At 45.6% G+C, this 18218-nt stretch overlaps 2 protein-coding genes across 5 annotated transcripts in view; one reads left to right on the top strand and one right to left on the bottom strand.

Moving 5' to 3' along the window:
- Positions 1 to 16594, top strand: part of KCTD10 (potassium channel tetramerization domain containing 10) — a 42387-nt gene extending 25793 nt beyond the window's left edge. For all 4 annotated transcript variants that reach the window (XM_044930045.2, XM_006044831.4, XM_006044830.4 and 1 more), the window contains one exon: positions 13824 to 16594. In XM_044930045.2, the coding sequence (XP_044785980.1) occupies positions 13824 to 14048 (225 nt within the window). In that variant the 3' untranslated portion in view covers positions 14049 to 16594. The remainder of the gene's footprint in view (positions 1 to 13823) is intronic.
- Positions 16595 to 17161: 567 nt separating this feature from the next.
- The window catches only part of MYO1H (myosin IH), a 41433-nt gene continuing 40376 nt past the window's right edge, over positions 17162 to 18218 (bottom strand). The window contains exon 32 of the mRNA XM_044930378.2: positions 17162 to 17298. Coding sequence (XP_044786313.2) covers positions 17275 to 17298 — 24 coding nt within the window. The 3' untranslated portion in view covers positions 17162 to 17274. The remainder of the gene's footprint in view (positions 17299 to 18218) is intronic.

Raw genomic sequence — 18218 nt, 5'->3', positions numbered from 1 at the left:
TCACCATCTGCAGTGATTTTGTAGCCCAAGAAGATAAAATCTGTCACTGTTTACACTTTTTCTCCATCTATTTGCCATGAAGTAATGGAACCAGATGTCATGATCTTTGTTTTTTGAATGTTGAGTTTTGTTGTTGTTGTTGTTTTTAATTTTATTTTATTTTTAAGCCTGAAACACTGTATTAGTTTTGCCAAACATCAAAACGAATCCGCCACAGGTATACATACGCTCCCCATCCTGAACCCTCCTCCCTCCTCCCTCCCCACACCATCCCTCTGGGTCGTCCCAGTGCACCAGCCCCAAGCATCCAGTATCGTGCATCAAACCTGGACTGGCAACTCGTTTCATACATGATATTACACATATTTCAATGCCATTCTCCCAAATCTTCCCACCCTCTCCAACAGAGTCCATAAGACTGTTCTATACATCAGTGTCTCTTTTGCTGTCTCGTACACAGGGTTATTGTTACCATCTTTCTAAATTCCATATATATGCGTTAGTATACTGTATTGGTGTTTTTCTTTCTGGCTTACTTCACTCTGTATAATAGGCTCCAGTTTCATCCACCTCATTAGAACTGATTCAAATGTGTTCTTTTTAATGGCTGAGTAATACTCCATTGTGTATATGTACCACAGCTTTCTTATCCATTCATCTGCTGATGGACATCTAGGTTGCTTCCATGTCCTGGCTATTATAAACAGTGCTGCGATGAACATTGGGGTACACGTGTCTCTTTCCCTTCTGGTTTGCTCAGTGTGTATGCCCAGCAGTGGGATTGCTGGATCATAAGGCAGGTCTATTTTCAGTTTTTTAAGGAATCTCCACACTGTTCTCCATAGTGGCTGTACTAGTTTGCATTCCCACCAACAGTGTAAGAGGGTTCCTTTTTCTCCACACCCTCTCCAGCATTTATTGCTTGTAGACTTTTTGGATCGCAGCCATTCTGACTGGTGTGAAATGGTACCTCATAGTGGTTTTGATTTGCATTTCTCTGATAATGAGTGATGTTGAGCATCTTTTCATGTGTTTATTAGCCATCTGTATGTCTTCTTTGGAGAAATGTCTATTTAGTTCTTTGGCCCATTTTTTGATTGGGTCATTTATTTTTCTGGAATTGAGCTGTAGGAGTTGCTTGTATATTTTTGAGATTAGTTGTTTGTCAGTTGCTTCATTTGCTATTATTTTCTCCCATTCTGAAGGCTGCCTTTTCACCTTGCTAATAGTTTCCTTTGATGTGCAGAAGCTTTTAAGTTTAATTAGGTCCCATTTGTTTATTTTTGCTTTTATTTCCAATATTCTGGGAGGTGGGTCATAGAGGATCCTGCTGTGATGTACGTCGGAGAGTGTTTTGCCTATGTTCTCCTCTAGGAGTTTTATAGTTTCTGGTCTTACGTTTAGATCTTTAATCCATTTTGAGTTTATTTTTGTGTATGGTGTTAGAAAGTGTTCTAGTTTCATTCTTTTACAAGTGGTTGACCAGATTTCCCAGCACCACTTGTTAAAGAGATTGTTTTTAATCCATTGTATAGTCTTGCCTCCTTTGTCAAAGATAAGGTGTCCGTATGTGCGTGGATTTATCTCTGGGCTTTCTATTTTGTTCCATTGATCTATATTTCTGTCTTTGTGCCAGTACCATACTGTCTTGATAACTGTGGCTTTGTAGTAGAGCCTGAAGTCAGGTAGGTTGATTCCTCCAGTTCCATTCTTCTTTCTCAAGATCGCTTTGGCTATTCAAGGTTTTTTGTATTTCCATACAAATTGTGAAATTATTTGTTCTATCTCTGTGAAGAATACCGTTGGTAGCTTGATAGGGATTGCATTGAATCTATAAATTGCTTTGGTTAGTATACTCATTTTCATTATATTGATTCTTCCAATCCATGAACATGGTATATTTCTCCATCTATTAGTGTCCTCTTTGATTTCTTTCACCAGTGTTTTATAGTTTTCTATATATAGGTCTTTAGTTTCTTTAGATAGATATATTCCTAAGTATTTTATTCTTTCCGTTGCAATGGTGAATGGAATTGTTTCCTTAATTTCTCTTTCTGTTTTCTCATTATTAGTGTATAGGAATGCAAGGGATTTCTGTGTGTTGATTTTATATCCTGCAACTTTACTATAATCATTGATTAGTTCTAGTAATTTTCTGGTGGAGTCTTTAGGGTTTTCTATGTAGAGGATCATGTCATCTGCAAATAGTGAGAGCTTTACTTCTTCTTTTCCAATTTGGATTCCTTTTATTTCTTTTTCTGCTCTGATTGCTGTGGCCAAAACTTCCAAAACTATGTTGAATAGTAATGGTGAAAGTGGGCACCCTTGTCTTGTTCCTGACTTTAGAGGAAATGCTTTCAATTTTTCACCATTGAGGATAATGTTTGCTGTGGGTTTGTCATATATAGCTTTTATTATGTTGAGGTATGTTCCTTCTGTTCCTGCTTTCTGGAGAGTTTTTATCATAAATGGATGTTGAATTTTGTCAAAGGCTTTCTCTGCATCTATTGAGATAATCATATGGTTTTTATTTTTCAATTTGTTAATGTGGTGTATTACATTGATTGATTTGCGGATATTGAAGAATCCTTGCGTCTCTGGGATAAAGCCCACTTGGTCATGGTGTATGATCTTTTTAATGTGTTGTTGGATTCTGATTGCTAGAATTTTGTTAAGGATTTTTGCATCTATGTTCATCAGTGATATTGGCCTGTAGTTTTCTTTTTTTGTGGCATCTTTGTCAGGTTTTGGTATTAGGGTGATGGTGGCCTCATAGAATGAGTTTGGAAGTTTACCTTCCTCTGCAATTTTCTGAAAGAGTTTGAGCAGGATAGGTGTTAGCTCCTCTCTAAATTTTTGGTAGAATTCAGCTGTGAAGCCGTCTGGACCTGGGCTTTTGTTTGCTGGAAGATTTTTGATTACAGTTTCAATTTCCGTGCTTGTGATGGGTCTGTTAAGATTTTCTATTTTTTCCTGGTGCAGTTTTGGAAAGTTGTACTTTTCTAAGAATTTGTCCATTTCTTCCACGTTGTCCATCTTATTGGCATATAATTGTTGATAATAGTCTTTTATGATCCTTTGTATTTCTGTGTTGTCTGTTGTGATCTCTCCATTTTCATTTCTAATTTTATTGATTTGATTTTTCTCCCTTTGTTTCTTGATGAGTCTGGCTAATGGTTTGTCAATTTTATTTATCCTTTCAAAGAACCAGCTTTTGGCTTTGTTGATTTTTGCTATGGTCTCTTTTGTTTCTTTTGCATTTATTTCTGCTCTAGTTTTTAAGATTTCTTTCCTTCTACTAACCCTGGGGTTCTTCATTTCTTCCTTTTCTAGTTGCTTTAGGTGTAGAGTTAGGTTATTTATTTGACTTTTTTCTTGTTTGTTGAGGTATGCCTGTATTGCTATGAACTTTCCCCTTAGGACTGCTTTTACCGTGTCCCACAGGTTTTGGGTTGTTGTGTTTTCATTTTCATTTGTTTCTATGCAAATTTTGGTTTCTTTTTTGATTTCTTCTGTGATTTGTTGGTTATTCAGCAGCGTGTTGTTCAGCCTCCATATGTTGGAATTTTTAATAGTTTTTCTCTTGTAATTGAGATCTAATATTACTGCATTGTGGTCAGAAAAGATGCTTGGAATGATTTCTATGTTTTTGAATTTACCAGGGCTAGATTTATGGCCCAGGATGTGATCTATCCTGGAGAAGGTTCCATGTGCGCTTGAGAAAAAGGTGAAATTCATTGTTTTGGGATGAAATGTCCTATAGATATCAATTAGGTCTAACTGGTCTATTGTATCGTTTAAAGTTTGTGTTTCCTTGTTAATTTTCTGTTTAGTTGATCTATCCATAGGTGTGAGTGGGGTCTATTATATCGTTTAAAGTTTGTGTTTCCTTGTTAATTTTCTGTTTAGTTGATCTATCCATAGGTGTGAGTGGGGTATTAAAGTCTCCCACTATTATTGTGTTATTGTTAATTTCTCCTTTCATAGTTGTTAGCATTCGTCTTACATATTGTGGTGCTCCCGTGTTGGGTGCATATATATTTATAATTGTTATATCTTCTTCTTGGATTGATCCTTTGATCATTATATAGTGACCATCTTTGTCTCTTTTCACAGCCTTTGTTTTAAAGTCTATCTTATCTGATAATGAGTATTGCTACTCCTGCTTTCTTTTGGTCCCTATTTGCATGGAAAATCTTTTTCCAGCCCTTCACTTTCAGTCTGTATGTGTCCCCCGTTTTGAGGTGGGTCTCTTGTAGACAACATATGTAGGGGTCTTATTTTTGTATCCATTCAGCCAGTCTTTGTCTTTTGGTTGGGGCATTCAACCCATTTACGTTTAAGGTAATTACTGATAAGTATGATCCCGTTGCCATTTACTTTATTGTTTTGGGTTCAAATTTATACACCGTTTTTGTGTTTCCTGTCCAGAGAATATCCTTTAGTATTTGTTGGAGAGCTGGTTTGGTGGTGCAGAATTCTCTCAGCTTTTGCTTGTCTGAAAAGGTTTTGATTTCTCCTTCATATTTGAAAGAGATCCTTGCTGGGTACAATAATCTGGGCTGTAGGTTATTTTCTTTCATCCTTTTAAGTATGTCTTGCCATTCCCTCCTGGCTTCAAGAGTTTCTATTGCAAGATCAGCTGTTATCCTTATGGGAATTCCCTTGTGTGTTATTTGTTATTTTTCCCTTGCTGCTTTTAATATTTGTTCCTTGTGTTTGATCTTTGTTAATTTGATTACTATGTGTCTTGGGGTGTTTCGCCTTGGGTTTATCCTGTTTGGGACTCTCTGGGTTTCTTGGACTTGGGTGATTATTTCCTTCCCCATTTTAGGGAAGTTTTCAACTATTATCTTCTCAAGTATTTTCTCATGGTCTTTCTTTTTGTCTTCTTCTGGGACCCCTATGATTCGAATATTGTAGCGTTTAATATTGTCCTGGAGGTCTCTGAGATTGTCCTCATTTCTTTTAATTCGTTTTTCTTTTATCCTCTCTGATTCATTTATTTCTACCATTCTATCTTCTAATTCACTAATCCTATCTTCTGCCTCTGTTATTCTACTATTTGTTGCCTCCAGAGTGTTTTTAATTTCATTTATTGCATTATTCATTATGTATTGACTCTTTTTTATTTCTTCTAGGTCCTTGTTAAACCTTTCTTGCATCTTCTCAATCCTTGTCTCCAGGCTATTTATCTGTGATTCCATTTTGATTTCAAGATTTTGGATCAATTTCACTATCATTATTCGGAATTCTTTATCAGGTAGATTCCCTATCTCTTCCTCTTTTGTTTGGTTTGGTGGGCATTTATCCTGTTCCTTTATCTGCTGGGTATTCCTCTGTCTCTTCATCTTGTTTAAATTGCTGATTTTGGGGTGTCCTATCTGTATTCTGGCAGTTTGTGGAGTTCTCTTTATTGTGACGTTTCCTCGCTGTGTGTGGGTTTGTACAGGTGGTTTGTCAAGGTTTCCTGGTTAGGGAAGCTTGTGTCGGTGTTCTGGTGGGTGGAGCTGGATTTCTTCTCTCTGGAGTGCAGTGAAGTGTCCAGTAATGAGTTATGAGATGTCTATGGCTTTGGGGTGACTTTGGGCAGCCTGTGTCTTGGAGCTCAGGGCTGTGTTCCTTTATTGCTGGAGAATTTGCTTGGTATGTCTTGCCCTGGAACTTGTTGGCCCTTGTGTGGTGCTTGGTTTCAGTGTAGGTATGGAGGCGTTTGATGAGCTCCTGTCAATTAATGTTCCTTAGAGTCAGGAGTTCCCTGGAGTCAGGGTTTGGACTTAAGCCTCCTGCTTCCAGTTATTGGTCTTATTTTTACAGTAGTTTCAAAACTTCTCCTTCTATACAGCACCACTGATAAAACATCTATGTTAAAGATGAAAAGTTTCTCTACCGTGAGGGTCACCCAGAGAGGTTCACAGCGTTACATGGAGAAGAGAAGAGGGAGGAGGGATTTAGAGGTGACCTGAATGAGATGAGGTGGAATGAATAGAGGAGAGAGTGGGCTAGCCAGTAATCACTTCCTTATGTGCACTCTACAACTGGACCACTCAGAAATGTTCACGGAGTTATACAGAGGAGAGAAGAAGGAGGAAGGAGACAGAGGTGGCCAGGAGGATAAAAGGGGGGAATGAAAAGAAGGGAGACAGATCCAGCCAGTAATCAGTTCCCTAAGTGTTCTCCCCGTCTGGAACACACAGAAATTCACAGAGTTAGGTAGAGTAGAGAGGGGTTAGGGAGGAGACACCGGTGATCTGGTGGAGAAAAAGGAGAGTCCAAAGGGAGAGAGAGCAGTCAAGCCAGTAATCTCGCTCCCTAGTGAAAAATGGGTACTGAAGATTGGGTTCTTAAAGGTACAAAATTGGTAACAAATACATAAAAGCAAAAATTAAACATCTAGAGTAGAGTTTGGAATTTCAAAAATACGATGTTAAAGAAAAGAAGAAGGAAAAGAAAGAAAAAATGAACAAAAACAAACAAGGTCGTGAAAATTATAAAGAGAATATAGGTACAAAATTGATGACTAATACCAAAAAGCAAAAGTTAAAAATCTAGAGTAGAGTTTGGAATTTCAGATATACAATGTTATATAAAAGAAGAAGAGAAACAGAAAAAAAAAAAAAGTCACAGAAATTATAAAAAAAAAAACTGTAGGTACAAAATTGATAACAAATACCAAAAAGCTAATTAAAAATCCAGAGTAGAGTTTGGAATTTCAAAAATACAATGTTAAAGAGAGGAAGAAGAAAAAAAAAAAAAAGGTCAAAAAGTTATAAAAAATATATATATGAAGTTTGCTGTAAAAAAAAAAAGGGCCTTTTTTCTTTTTTTTTTTTGCAAAGTAATAGGTTATAAAAGTGAAAATTAAAGGAATAATAGAGGACTTAAAATTTTTTTAAAAAATTAAAAAAAAAAGAATGATCGTAAAAATATATCCAGGACTTTCTCTGGTTTTGTTGTGAGTATTGTGGGTTCAGTCCATTTTTGGCTAGTTCCTTGGTCCGACTTATATTTCTCAAGATCTATAGGCCCCTTCCTATGTAGTCGGTAGTAACCACAGGGTTTTAATCTATTGCCTGTAGCTTCCAAGACGGTTCCCTCTGTTACAGCTTCTTCTGTTTGCTGGTCTCTTCAGTGTCTGGTTTCCGCCCTGACACAAAGGGGATGGTGGAGGATACTTTTTTTTTTTTTTTTAGGCTCACTTGTTCAGCCGCGCTGTGGGGAGGGAGGGAGGGATGCTGCAAATAACACTGGCGTGCGCTCGCAGTGCCTCAGCCACACTGGGTCTGCCCCCGCTCAAGGCGCGTGTAGCCTCCCTGCCCACACTTCTCAGGCTCTAGGTTGCTCCGCCGGGAACCATCCGTGGCTGGCCCTGGGCTGCCTGTACCTCCCAGGTCCAAGCCGCTCAGGTTCAGGCACTCGGGTAGTCTTCAGAGGCGCAGACTCGGTTGGGCCTGCGTTTTGTGCCCTTCCCAGGTCCGAGCAGCTCAGGTGATGAGGTGTTTGGCGAGCGCAATTGCTGCGAATCGCCTCCCCGCTGCTCGTTTATCTAGGTGTACAACCGGCGCACCTTCTCAGGCAGATGTTGACCGTCCAGACCGCCAAGAAGTTTTAGTTAGCAAAGAAGCCTGCTTACAGTTTTATAGATAATGTCTCTCTGGGGCTGCGATTGCCCCCTCCCGGTTCTGGCTGCCTGTCACCGGAGGGGGAAGGTCTGCAGCCGGCTATCTCTGTTCAGTCCTTTGTTCCGTGCATGGGCCTGGCGGTCTTAGGTTAGGGCTGGCTTTTCGCGTGGCAGATATCCCACAGTCTGGTTTACTAGCCCAAATTATTTCGCTCAGATAGCGCTCAGGATATTCAGGCCAGCCCTAAGTGATGCAGCCCGCGCTGCGCCTCCCTGCCCAGCCCCCGCTTGCTAATGGTGGATGCAGGCGTCTGCGCTGCTTTTCCACTGTGGGGAGTTACCGTAGGGCTCGCAATGTGCGGGTTTTAATTTTTTATTTATTTTTCCTCCCTGTTATGTTGCCCTCTGTGCTTCCAAAGCTCGGCACAGATTCGGCAGTGAGAAGGTTTCCTGGTGTTTGGAAACTTCTCTCTTTTTAAGACTCCTTTCCCGGGATGGAACTCCGTCCTCTTTTGTCTCCCTCTTTTGTCTCTTTTTTTGTCTTTTATATTTTTTCCTATCTCCTTTCGAAGACTTGGGTTGCTTTTCTGGGTGCCTGATGTCCTCTGCCGGCCTTCAGAAGTTGTTTTGTGGAATTTACTCCGCGTTTAAATGTTCTTTTGATGAATTTGTGGGGGAGAAAGTGTTCTCCCCGTCCTACTCCTCTGCCATCTTGGCTCCTCCCTCCTGAATGTTGAGTTTTAAGCCAGCCTTTTCAGTCTCCTGTTTGACCTTCACTGAGAAGCTCTTTAGTTCCTCTTCACTTTCTGCCCTAAAAGAGCTATCATCTGCATATCTGAGGTTGGTGATATTTCTCTCAGCAATCTTGTCCAGCTTGTGCTTCATGCAGCCTGGCATTTCACATGATATATGCTCTAAGCTAAATAAGCAAGGTGACAGTGTACAGCCTTGACGTACTCCTTTCCCAATTTTGAACCTGTCCATTGTTCCATGTCCAATTCTAACAGTTGTTTCTTGACCTGCATACAGATTTCTCAGGAGACAGGCAAGGTGTTTTGGTATTCCCATCTCTTTAAGAATTTTCCAGTTTGTTGTGATCCACACAGTCAGAGGCTTTAGCATAGTGAACAAGAAGTAGATTTTTTTTTTCCCTAATTCCGTTGCTTTTTCTAAGATCCAGCAGATGTTGGCAATTTGATCTCTGGTTCCTCTGCCTTTTCTAAATTTAGCTTGTGCGTTTGGAAGTTCTCTGTTCATGTACTACTGAAGCCTAGCTTGAAGGGTTTTGAGCATTACCTACTAGCATGTGAGATGAGTGCAATTATGCAGTAGTTTGAACATTCTTTAGCATTGCCCTTCTTTGGGATTGGAATGAAAACTGACCTTTTCAAGTCCTTTGGCCTCTGCTGAGCTTTCCAAATCTGCTGGCCTATCAAGTGCAGCACATTAACAGCATTATCTTTTAGGATTTGAAATAGGTCAGCTGGAATTCTATCACCTCTACTAGCTTTGTTCGTGGTAATGCTTCCTAAGGCCCACTTGACATCATACTCCAGAATGTCTGACTGGGTGAGTAACCTTCGTGGTTATCTGGATCATTAAGACCTTTTTTGATGCAATTGTTCTGTGTATTCTTGCCACCTCTTCTTAATGTCTTTTGCTTCTGTTAGATCCTTACTATTTCTGTCCTTTATTAAGCCCATCTTTGCGTGAACTGTTCCCTTGGTATCTGAAATTTTCTTGAAGAGATCTCGAGTCTTTTCCATTCTATTGTTTTCTTCTATTTCTTTGCATTCTTCACTAAATAAGACTTTCTTATCTCTCCTTGCTATTCTCTGGAACTCTGCCTTCAGTTGGGTATGTCTCTCCTCTTCTCCTTTGCCTTTTGCTTCTCTTCTCAGCTATTTGTAAGGCCTCTTTAGACAACCACTTTGCCTTCTTGCATTTGTTTTTCTTGGGGATGGTTTTGATCACCACGTCCTGTTCAAAGCTATGAACCTCCATCCATAGTGCTTCAGGCACTGTGTCTAACAAATCTAATCCCTTGAATCTATTTGTCACCTCTGGTGTATCATGATAAGGGATTTGATTTAGGTCATATATGAATGGCCTAGTGGTTTTCCCTACTTTCTTCATTTTAAGTCTGAATTTTGCAATAAAGAGCTCAAGATCTGAGCCACAGTCTTCTCCCAGTCTTGTTTTTGCTGATTGTATAGAGCGTCTCCATCTTTGGCTGCAAAAACTATATCAGTCTAAATTCAGTATTTACCATCTGGTGATGTCCATGTAAGAGTCGTCTCTTGTGTTGTTGAAAGAGGGTGTTTGCTATGACCAGTGTGTTCTCTTGACAAAACTCTGTTAGCCTTTGCCCTGCTTCATTTGGTACTCCCAAGGCCAAACTTGCCTGTTACTCCAGGTATCTTTTGACTTCCTACTTTTGCATTCTAGTCCCCTATGATGAAAAGGACATCTTTTTTTGGTGTTAGTTCTAGAAGGTCTTGTAGCTCTTCATAGAACTGTTCGATTTCAGCTTCTTTGGCATTAGCGGTTGGGGCATAGTCTTGGATTATGGTGATGTTGAATGGTTTGCCTTGGAAACGAACAGAGATCATTCTGTTGTTCTTGAGATTGCACTCAAGTACTGCAGCACACTCATGGACACCTGGCGGCCAGTGAAGGTTTACAGGCTCAACAAAGACCAGCAGTGAGACGGCCAGGTGGCCAGGCATGTTGTCTGACTATGGAGCATCTTAAAGATGTGTCCCTGCTAGTCAGGGCCTGAAGAAATGTGGTCCACTGGAGAAGGAAATGGCAAACCACTTCAGTATGCTTGCCTTGAGAACCCCATGAACACAATGAAGAGGCATTTTTCGATAACCTTTTTTAATTCCTTCAGTATTTTTAATCTCTTTTTGAAACAGGTGTCTGTTAGACTGAAGGGGTCTGCTTCATTGTTTGTCTTTCAGGGGAACACTGTTAACCAGGAGTGCTTCCTCCGCTCTTTCATTTTATTTACATTTTTCCCGCTCTGTGAGTTTAGGAGAAGCAGTTGTCTTCTGTGGTCTTGGAGAGCTGTTCACGTGGCGTCGTCCCTTTGTAGCTTGTGTGGGTTTGATGGATTAGGTGCAGGGCTGTTTTTAGTATGGATGCCGGTCGCCTTTTCCCTGGCACGTGCTGGTGGTTCGCCGCTTGACAGGTGGTGTGCAGATGCGGCGGCTGGTGCCCTGTTCTGGGGTTCTCAGTGGCAGCAGGCGGCTCGAGCACCCCTGCACCATGTGATGGGGGCAGAGGCATCTGGCCTGGAGTTTGGGCGGGCAGCAGAGGGGGCCCACATGACCACTCCTGGGGTTGGGGAGGGAGCTTGTGGCCTGTGACCAGCCCCTGGAGCCCGTGCAGGCAGTGTCCTCCCTCTGCGAGTGTGCACACAGGGAAGAAGGCTGCAGTCTGGGTCCCGCCCCTCCCCACGTGCACCCTGCTAAGGTCACTGGTCTCTAGGGTGGCCCAGATTTCCACTGGGAACACTCCCAGCCACGGTTGCACTGGATTCCAGCCCCCCACCCTCCGCTGTCTGTCCCTACACAGCCATCCCCCAACCTCTCTCTGGTTCTGATCTCCGAAGCCCAGGTTCCAGCGCCCGGCCCGAGCCCGCTGGCCGTCTGTGCCACCTTCCATCCCCTGGCCGCCATGTTCTCCTCCCAGGCTCGCCTGTCCTGGCAGATCTCCCAGGGTGGGGGGCTTCCCAGGGTGCAGGAGCGTTTCCTCTTTCACAGCTCCCTCCCAGGGGCATAGGTCCCATCCTGATTTGTTTCTTGCTTTTTTTTTCTTTTTTCATACCCAGTCTGTGGAGATTTTCTTGCCCTTTGAGCAGTTTGGGCTCTTTTGCCAGCATTCAGTAGACATTCTCCGAGAATCATGGCACATCAGTTTTTGATATTTTTGATGTATTTGTGGGAGGAGGTGAGCGTCACATCCTACTCCTCCGCTGTCTTGATTGCCCGTTTTGCTTTTTAACCATACCATACACTCTGTCATCTCCTTTTCAACCTAAGGGAAGTCTGATGACCAGGGCCGCATGCAGTAGGTCACTCCCTATCACCCTCACACAGGTCTGTGGGTCACCTGTTCAGGTCATCCTCACTGCAGCCCGAGAAGCCCACAGCTCTGTGTGCTCCTGGAGCAGCCTCAAGAAGCAAAACGCAAATGAGAGAAAATCAGACCACCAAGTAAAAACCAGAAATTAAAAAAAATTTTTTTTTCGCTTCTGAAAAGATTTTATTCATTTATGTAGAACATATCCTAAAAGAACGGAGAAGGCAATGGCACCCCACTCCAGTACTCTTGCCTGGAAAATCCCACGGACGGAGGAGCCTGGTATGCTGCAGTCCATGGGGTCGCTAAGAGTCGGACACAACTGAGCAATTTCACTTTCACTTTTCACTTTCATGCATCGGAGAAGAAAATGGCAACCCACTCCAGTGTTCTTGCCTGGAGAATCTCAGGGACAGGGGAGCCTGGTGGGCTGCCGTCTATGGGGTCACACAGGGTCAGACACGACTGAAGTGACTTAGCATAGCATAGCATATCCTAAAAGATACATATTGCTTTAAGGTAGCCAGGAAGGGAAGAGCACTGAGGTTCTTTTTTTCTCTCCAGAGATAGTGGGGGGGACCAGAATTGTTCACTTGGGGTGTCTCTGGTGGCTAAGACTGTAAATGATCCGCCTGCAATGCAGGAGACCCGGGTTGAATCCCTGCGTCAGAAAGATCCCCTGGAGAAGGGAGTGGCAGCCCACTCCAGTATTCTTGCCTGGGCAGTATTCTTGCCTGGGAAATCCCGTGGACAGAGGAGCTCCAGTCCATGGAGTCACAGAGAGTCAGACACAGCTGAGGACTAACAGTTTGTCCAGCATTGGGAAGTCACGTGGTTCTTTTCTCCCGTGAACTTGTCCTTAGGGCTGTGAATTCCAGTAACTAGACTCCCCATTGTGTCATGGTCTTAGTTGTAGCTCTTGGGATCTTTTGTTGTGGCGCTTAGACACTCTGTGGTGTGTGGGCTCTGAAGTGAGTGGGTGCCATAGTGCCAGCCCTTGGGCCTAGTTGCTTTGCGGCATGTGCGATCTTAGTTCCCAGGCCAGGGATCGAACCTGAGTCTGCTGCATTTTCTTAACTACTGGAATACCGGGAAAGTGCTCCTAGTTTGTTTTTTTGTGTGTCTGTATGTGAATTGAATCTTCCCTTGAATATTCAAAGTCTAGTCATCATATTGATTTAACTTTAAAATAGTTACTTTATGTTTTTGGAGTTTAAGGGGCAGGAGAGGTCCTGAGAGACCTCATGGTCAGATCCCAACTGTGTATAGATTCTTGGATGGGCTCTGGAGTGAGCCTGAGCTCTTGTTTGGGCAGCTGGTTCGTGGTGGAGCCAGGATGGAGGCCAGGACCCCCTTCCCGGCTTCCTTCACTCTGCGTCCTGTCCCGTCAGGCTCCTGTCTCCAGGGGGGTGGTGTTGGGATGGCCACCCCTTCAGAGGGACTGTTTCCTCCTCCTCCTTTCAGCCCACATCTCCAGAAGCTGAGCTTTGGCACCAACACTCAGATTCTGTTGCCCCAGGTCACTGTACTGATGTCCCAATTGGGTTTCTGCATCATTGCCATCTTCCTTGGTGCAGCATCTCAAGTGCTTTGCCAACTCGCACTGATTCATTCTATTGCCTGAGACAGGTGCCTGGGACCTGCCTCTTATTCGTGGCGCCTGACCCCGAAGGGCGGTGAACAGACGTGGTGCTTTACTGAGCGGGGAGGGATTGTAATTGTCTGTTTCATGAGGGCCCCCTGCTGGTGGCCCCTGTTTGGACAGAATGCTGCCTTAAGGTGTGGAATGACAGATGTGCAAGGATGCAGCCCTGTTTGTTAGAAGCACCATGTTGGGAGGAATGCCAGTGTCCAAGGAAAGGCAACGAGGGGCAGAGAGACGCATTGCACTGCATCCGCTTTGTCTTCTGTGAATCCAGCGCTGTGTGTGGGTGTTGCCCATTGAAAACAGTCACCACCTGGGACATGATCGTGACTGTCTTGCAGATTGTTGGGGGCCTGCTGGGGCCAGACGGTGCTGCTCTCAAGTCCTCAGCAGCAGCAGCAGCAGAGGTGGGCGGTGGGGGAGCTGTGAGATGCTAACTTTCTGCCTTGCGTTTCGGGGGGGCCGTAGGTGGAGTTCCCCGAAGCCCGGATCTACGAGGAGACCCTGAACATTTTGCTGTACGAGGCCCAGGATGGCCGGGGACCTGACAACGCACTCCTGGAGGCCACAGGCGGGGCTGCCGGGCGCTCCCACCACCTGGACGAGGACGAGGAGCGGGAACGGGAGCGGATCGAGCGAGTGCGGCGGATCCACATCAAGCGCCCGGACGACCGGGCCCACCTCCACCAGTGAGCAAGTGGGGGCCCCTGCCGCCCCCCACCTGCCACCCGCCCCCCCCGCTGCTGTGCACCGAGCACCCCCACTGGCTCCCAGCCTGCCACTTCCCCCAGAGTCTGAAGAGACTTCCCTATAAACCAAACGATTTTAGTATTTCTCGACAAGGTGAATTGATGTCTTTACCCAGGTGAATGCACCCCAGCTGGTGAACAAGCCGGGTCCACGGTCTCTGTTTCCCAGAGAATCCGAGCAGCGCTGGAGCCAGGCTTTCCCTGCTTGCAGAGGAGGGGGTGGGTGAATGGGTGGACGTGCATGTGAGAAACGCCTGTGCAGTATTTATTTTGGTGGGTGTTGACTGCCTCTCTGATCTCGGGGGCCTTCCCTCCAGGGTTCAGTTTGCCAGCTGGGAGTGGGGCCCTGTGGTTGGTGGTCACCAGCGGAGTCCCCACATTTCCCCACCCTGCAGCCCAGCACCCTGGCCCCGCTCCTGTGCGTGGGGCCTGGCACAGGCTCCAGGGCTTTGTGAGCTGCCCATCCGGCCATGGGCACTGCTCCAAGCTTGTGGGTGGAAACCCACAGCTCCTGGCAGCGGGAGGTGTGCCTTGGAGGTTCATGCCTCTCTGCTGCGGTTCCCAGTGTGGCCCTGGCTGCCCAGCTCTGCCGAAGGGTAGACCTGTTGCCCCTTCAGGCGATCTGTGGTCTGGCTGTGGGCAATGCCCCCGCCACCCCCCCCCAACCCCCCCGCCTTGGGGACCCACTCCATTCCAGGCCGGCCACCTGGCCTGCTCACTGGCACAGCATACAGACCACTGCCAGGTGGGCTCCATTCCTTCCTCCCCGGCCTTCTGCCCTGTTAAGCGGGGCTTGCTGCCCCAAGCAGATGCCCTCCCCTTTGCTTAGAAGAAAGGAAATCTGGCCCCAGACTCTGCCCTGGCGTCCAGGCAGGACCAGTGCTGACTACAGTGGCCTCAGGATGGCTGTCACCTGAGATGCCCTCCGGGTCTCACCTCGGAGTCTTACACAGTGTGACGGGGCTGTCAGTGAGCAGACCGAGCGGTTGTGCAGGTTTCTGGGGTCCGGTCGGTGTCCGTGTTCGTGTTTGTTTAAGGGACGTGTGTGACTGGATGAGGATGTGTGCCTGGGGGGCCCGGGGGGCCCACGCTGGAGCCCTGCTGCCCGCACGGTGCTCGTGGGGGGCGGACGTTCTCGGTGACCTACCTCCCCGCCTCTCCATGCCCGTGTCGGCCTAGAGGGAGTTGTGATGAATGTGGCTGGCTGAGACTAGGCTGGTAGAGTAGTTCCAGGAAGGTGAAGGTGTGTGTATGGTCTGGATGGGTTTTGTTGGCTATTCAAGTGACTGTTTTATACCAAAGGTATTAATACGGGCAGCCTTTGACAGTGTATTCCCAAAAAAACGAGTTTATATTTTGAAATGGTTTTTACTGCTTAGACTTTGTACATCCGGCCCTACTTGGGACAGTTGTATGCCTTTATTTTGTATCCAGCAGCAAAGCCTACAGAAAAACTTGCAAACAATCATGATCGAACCTAAAAATCACATACAGGGGTAGATGCTTTTTAAACTGTTGCACGGGCAACTTTCGTATATAGGCTACCTGGATTTTATTAAGTGCTGAGGATGGGAGGGAGGGGGCTTAATTAAATATGGTTTGTAAATATTTTCTACTGTGGAAGTTTTAAACACCAACCCTGCTGTTGGGGTTGTCCTTTTCTAGAACGGTAAAGTGAATGTCAGTTCTGATGTTTTCTGTAGGAATGGAAAAGCCATCACATAAGTTCTCTTTTGTTGTTAAATGTTTATGTGAAGAGTGAATTTGTGGATCAGTCTGAGCTGTCGGGGGCTTCTACACCTTATGACTTAATAATGTTTCTGGCCATCTCTGTTTTCACATCTCCTCCAACTTTGCACTTGGAATCTGGACTCTCTGCTTCCCTGGGATATGAACAAGTTCATGAAAGCATTCCATAGAGAGTGATACTGTTAGCTGCCTATAGCCGTGAGCTGATGATGACGAAGCGTTGGCTGGTCCAAGGCTCTGTTATCAGACACATTCTTCAAGGAACTGATTTCTTACATGAGCACGAAGGGTCAGCAAAAGTCAATACCTGTATTTAAGAACCATCCAAGCAAATCACTGGCCCTAAGATTTGTTAGAGTGTAGTTTTTATTACACTGTAATAACTTACAGTGGGAAAAACCAATATGGCTTTGGGTCCCTCATAATCAGGTTTTCTTTCCAAAAAGTCATTGATTGCGGTGACTGGGGGGCCTCTGCCCATGACAATTCCTGGCCAGGCCTCACAGCCGCCCCCCTGCAGTGATTTAGCGGGGTGGTCGCCGTGCAGGTACCCCAGCCCTCCGTCTGGAATGTGTGCTCCCTACTACCCAGAGTCACCGTAACACGTGTGTGTCACTAACCTTTCTGTCTTTGTGCCACGGGAAAAAGTACACTATGAGCTTCAGAAGCAGTCACTGTATGTTGTACCAGCCTCTGTGGACGTATGTAAAATAAAAGTTATATGTAATGCTTCTACTTAAATCTTGTTTTTGTGGATCTTTTCAGAAACGCCCAGCACAGTCCGGCCACTGCACTGAGGTGCGGTTCAGAGCAGAGATCCCACCTCCAGGTTGCTCAGGGTGGGAAAAGCAGAGTCATTTTTTGGAGTGTTTGAACTCCCAACACTGGCAGGAAGTCTCGGGTGGAGAGGCTTCAGGACTGATGGAAACGCGGACGGTCGGTCAGCGGCTCTCGCCCTGAGCGCAGGTTTGGGGTGGGGAGAGCTTCACCTCACCCCCGCGGAGCCTAAAGCCATAAAGTATTGGGGATTTTCCTGAGTTCCACTTACTGAAAACAGAATTCACATTTTGCAGCCATAGGCGCTCAGACCACATATTTCATTCTGCCTCAGGGGCAGCCTGACAGACCCTGTCGCCCCCCCTGTAATGACATACTCAAGTGCCCATCAAGCACAGGTCCTACTGGGGACGTTTAAAAGCACCCCTTTGGGCGATTTGAGGTTGGCTCCCTAGAAGGCACTTTTAGTGCCACAGAGGGGTTGGCGTAAGATGCCTTTCCCATCCCTCAAGGGTGATCCTTTTCCCAGAACTGCTGGAACCTTTGCTTGAAGGTGTTGCTCACAGGCCCAGATTTGAGCTTCCTGGGCATTCTCCTCAGTGGCAGCAACAATGGCGATGGGCAAGGTCAAACGCCATCTTCCATCAGGACTTCGGGCAGACCGACACCTGGCAAGGGGTGCACACGGGGCTGAGGTCTCGCCTCCCTGGAAGGATGCCGTTAGCGCGCCAGCTGCCCACGTGGCCAAGGCGGACGCGGCCAAGCTGTGAGCAGCCAGCCCTGCCACCCGTACCATCCCCACAGCCCGACCCCCACCATGAGCCGAGCCACATCTAGAAATGGGCTCCCTGAGCCTGCTAGCTTCAACCTGAGCCAGCCAGGGAGGAATATGGGGCGAAGGCTTTAAGACAGCATGTAAACCGAAAAGTCACCTGATCCGTTACGTTAAAAATCACGCTTAAATATTTTGTCCCTGTTGACAGAATACATTTCATCGTTAAATGTGTATGAGATGCTGCTCCCTATCGTTAGACCATTTTCAAATTGGGTTATAGCAAACTGTGAATTCTTGGTACATATTATACAACATAATCTTAAAGATTCAAACCCCTTGGGGTGGAATAGTTGTCATTTCCCAGCCAAGTTGGATCAGACTTGCTAGGGAGGAGCACTAGGCTTGATTTTTTTAACATGGACCTGTTTCCCAAACCACTGCTCCTTGGTCCCAGGAGCCTCCTCCCATTCCAGAGCCCAGGCCTCACCCTCGCCAGTAGCATCATGGTGTCTCGGGGGAGACACGAACACTGGGTAGTTTTCAAAGCTCGCCGGGAGTTTCCCACATGGAGACTCGCTTGAGAACCACGTGGTAAGGCATCAGGCCTTCGCCACCCAGTAAAGAGTGGGGCTTGGATATTTAATACTGAGAAGAATGGACTGTCAGCTTCTGGTCCACTGACAACTAAATGTGGTGCGTAAACTGTGTCCTTTTTCATTCAGTGTTTACATCTGTCCCTCCAGTACCCATTCCTGACTTGTTCAGTGTGGATTCGGACAGAGGAAGAAACAAACTAGATGGTGATTCCGGTCA

The sequence above is a fragment of the Bubalus bubalis genome, chromosome 17 (genome assembly GCF_019923935.1).
Source record: "Bubalus bubalis isolate 160015118507 breed Murrah chromosome 17, NDDB_SH_1, whole genome shotgun sequence".
Lineage (NCBI taxonomy): Eukaryota > Metazoa > Chordata > Mammalia > Artiodactyla > Bovidae > Bubalus > Bubalus bubalis.
This window is presented reverse-complemented; position numbering and strand designations above follow the sequence as displayed.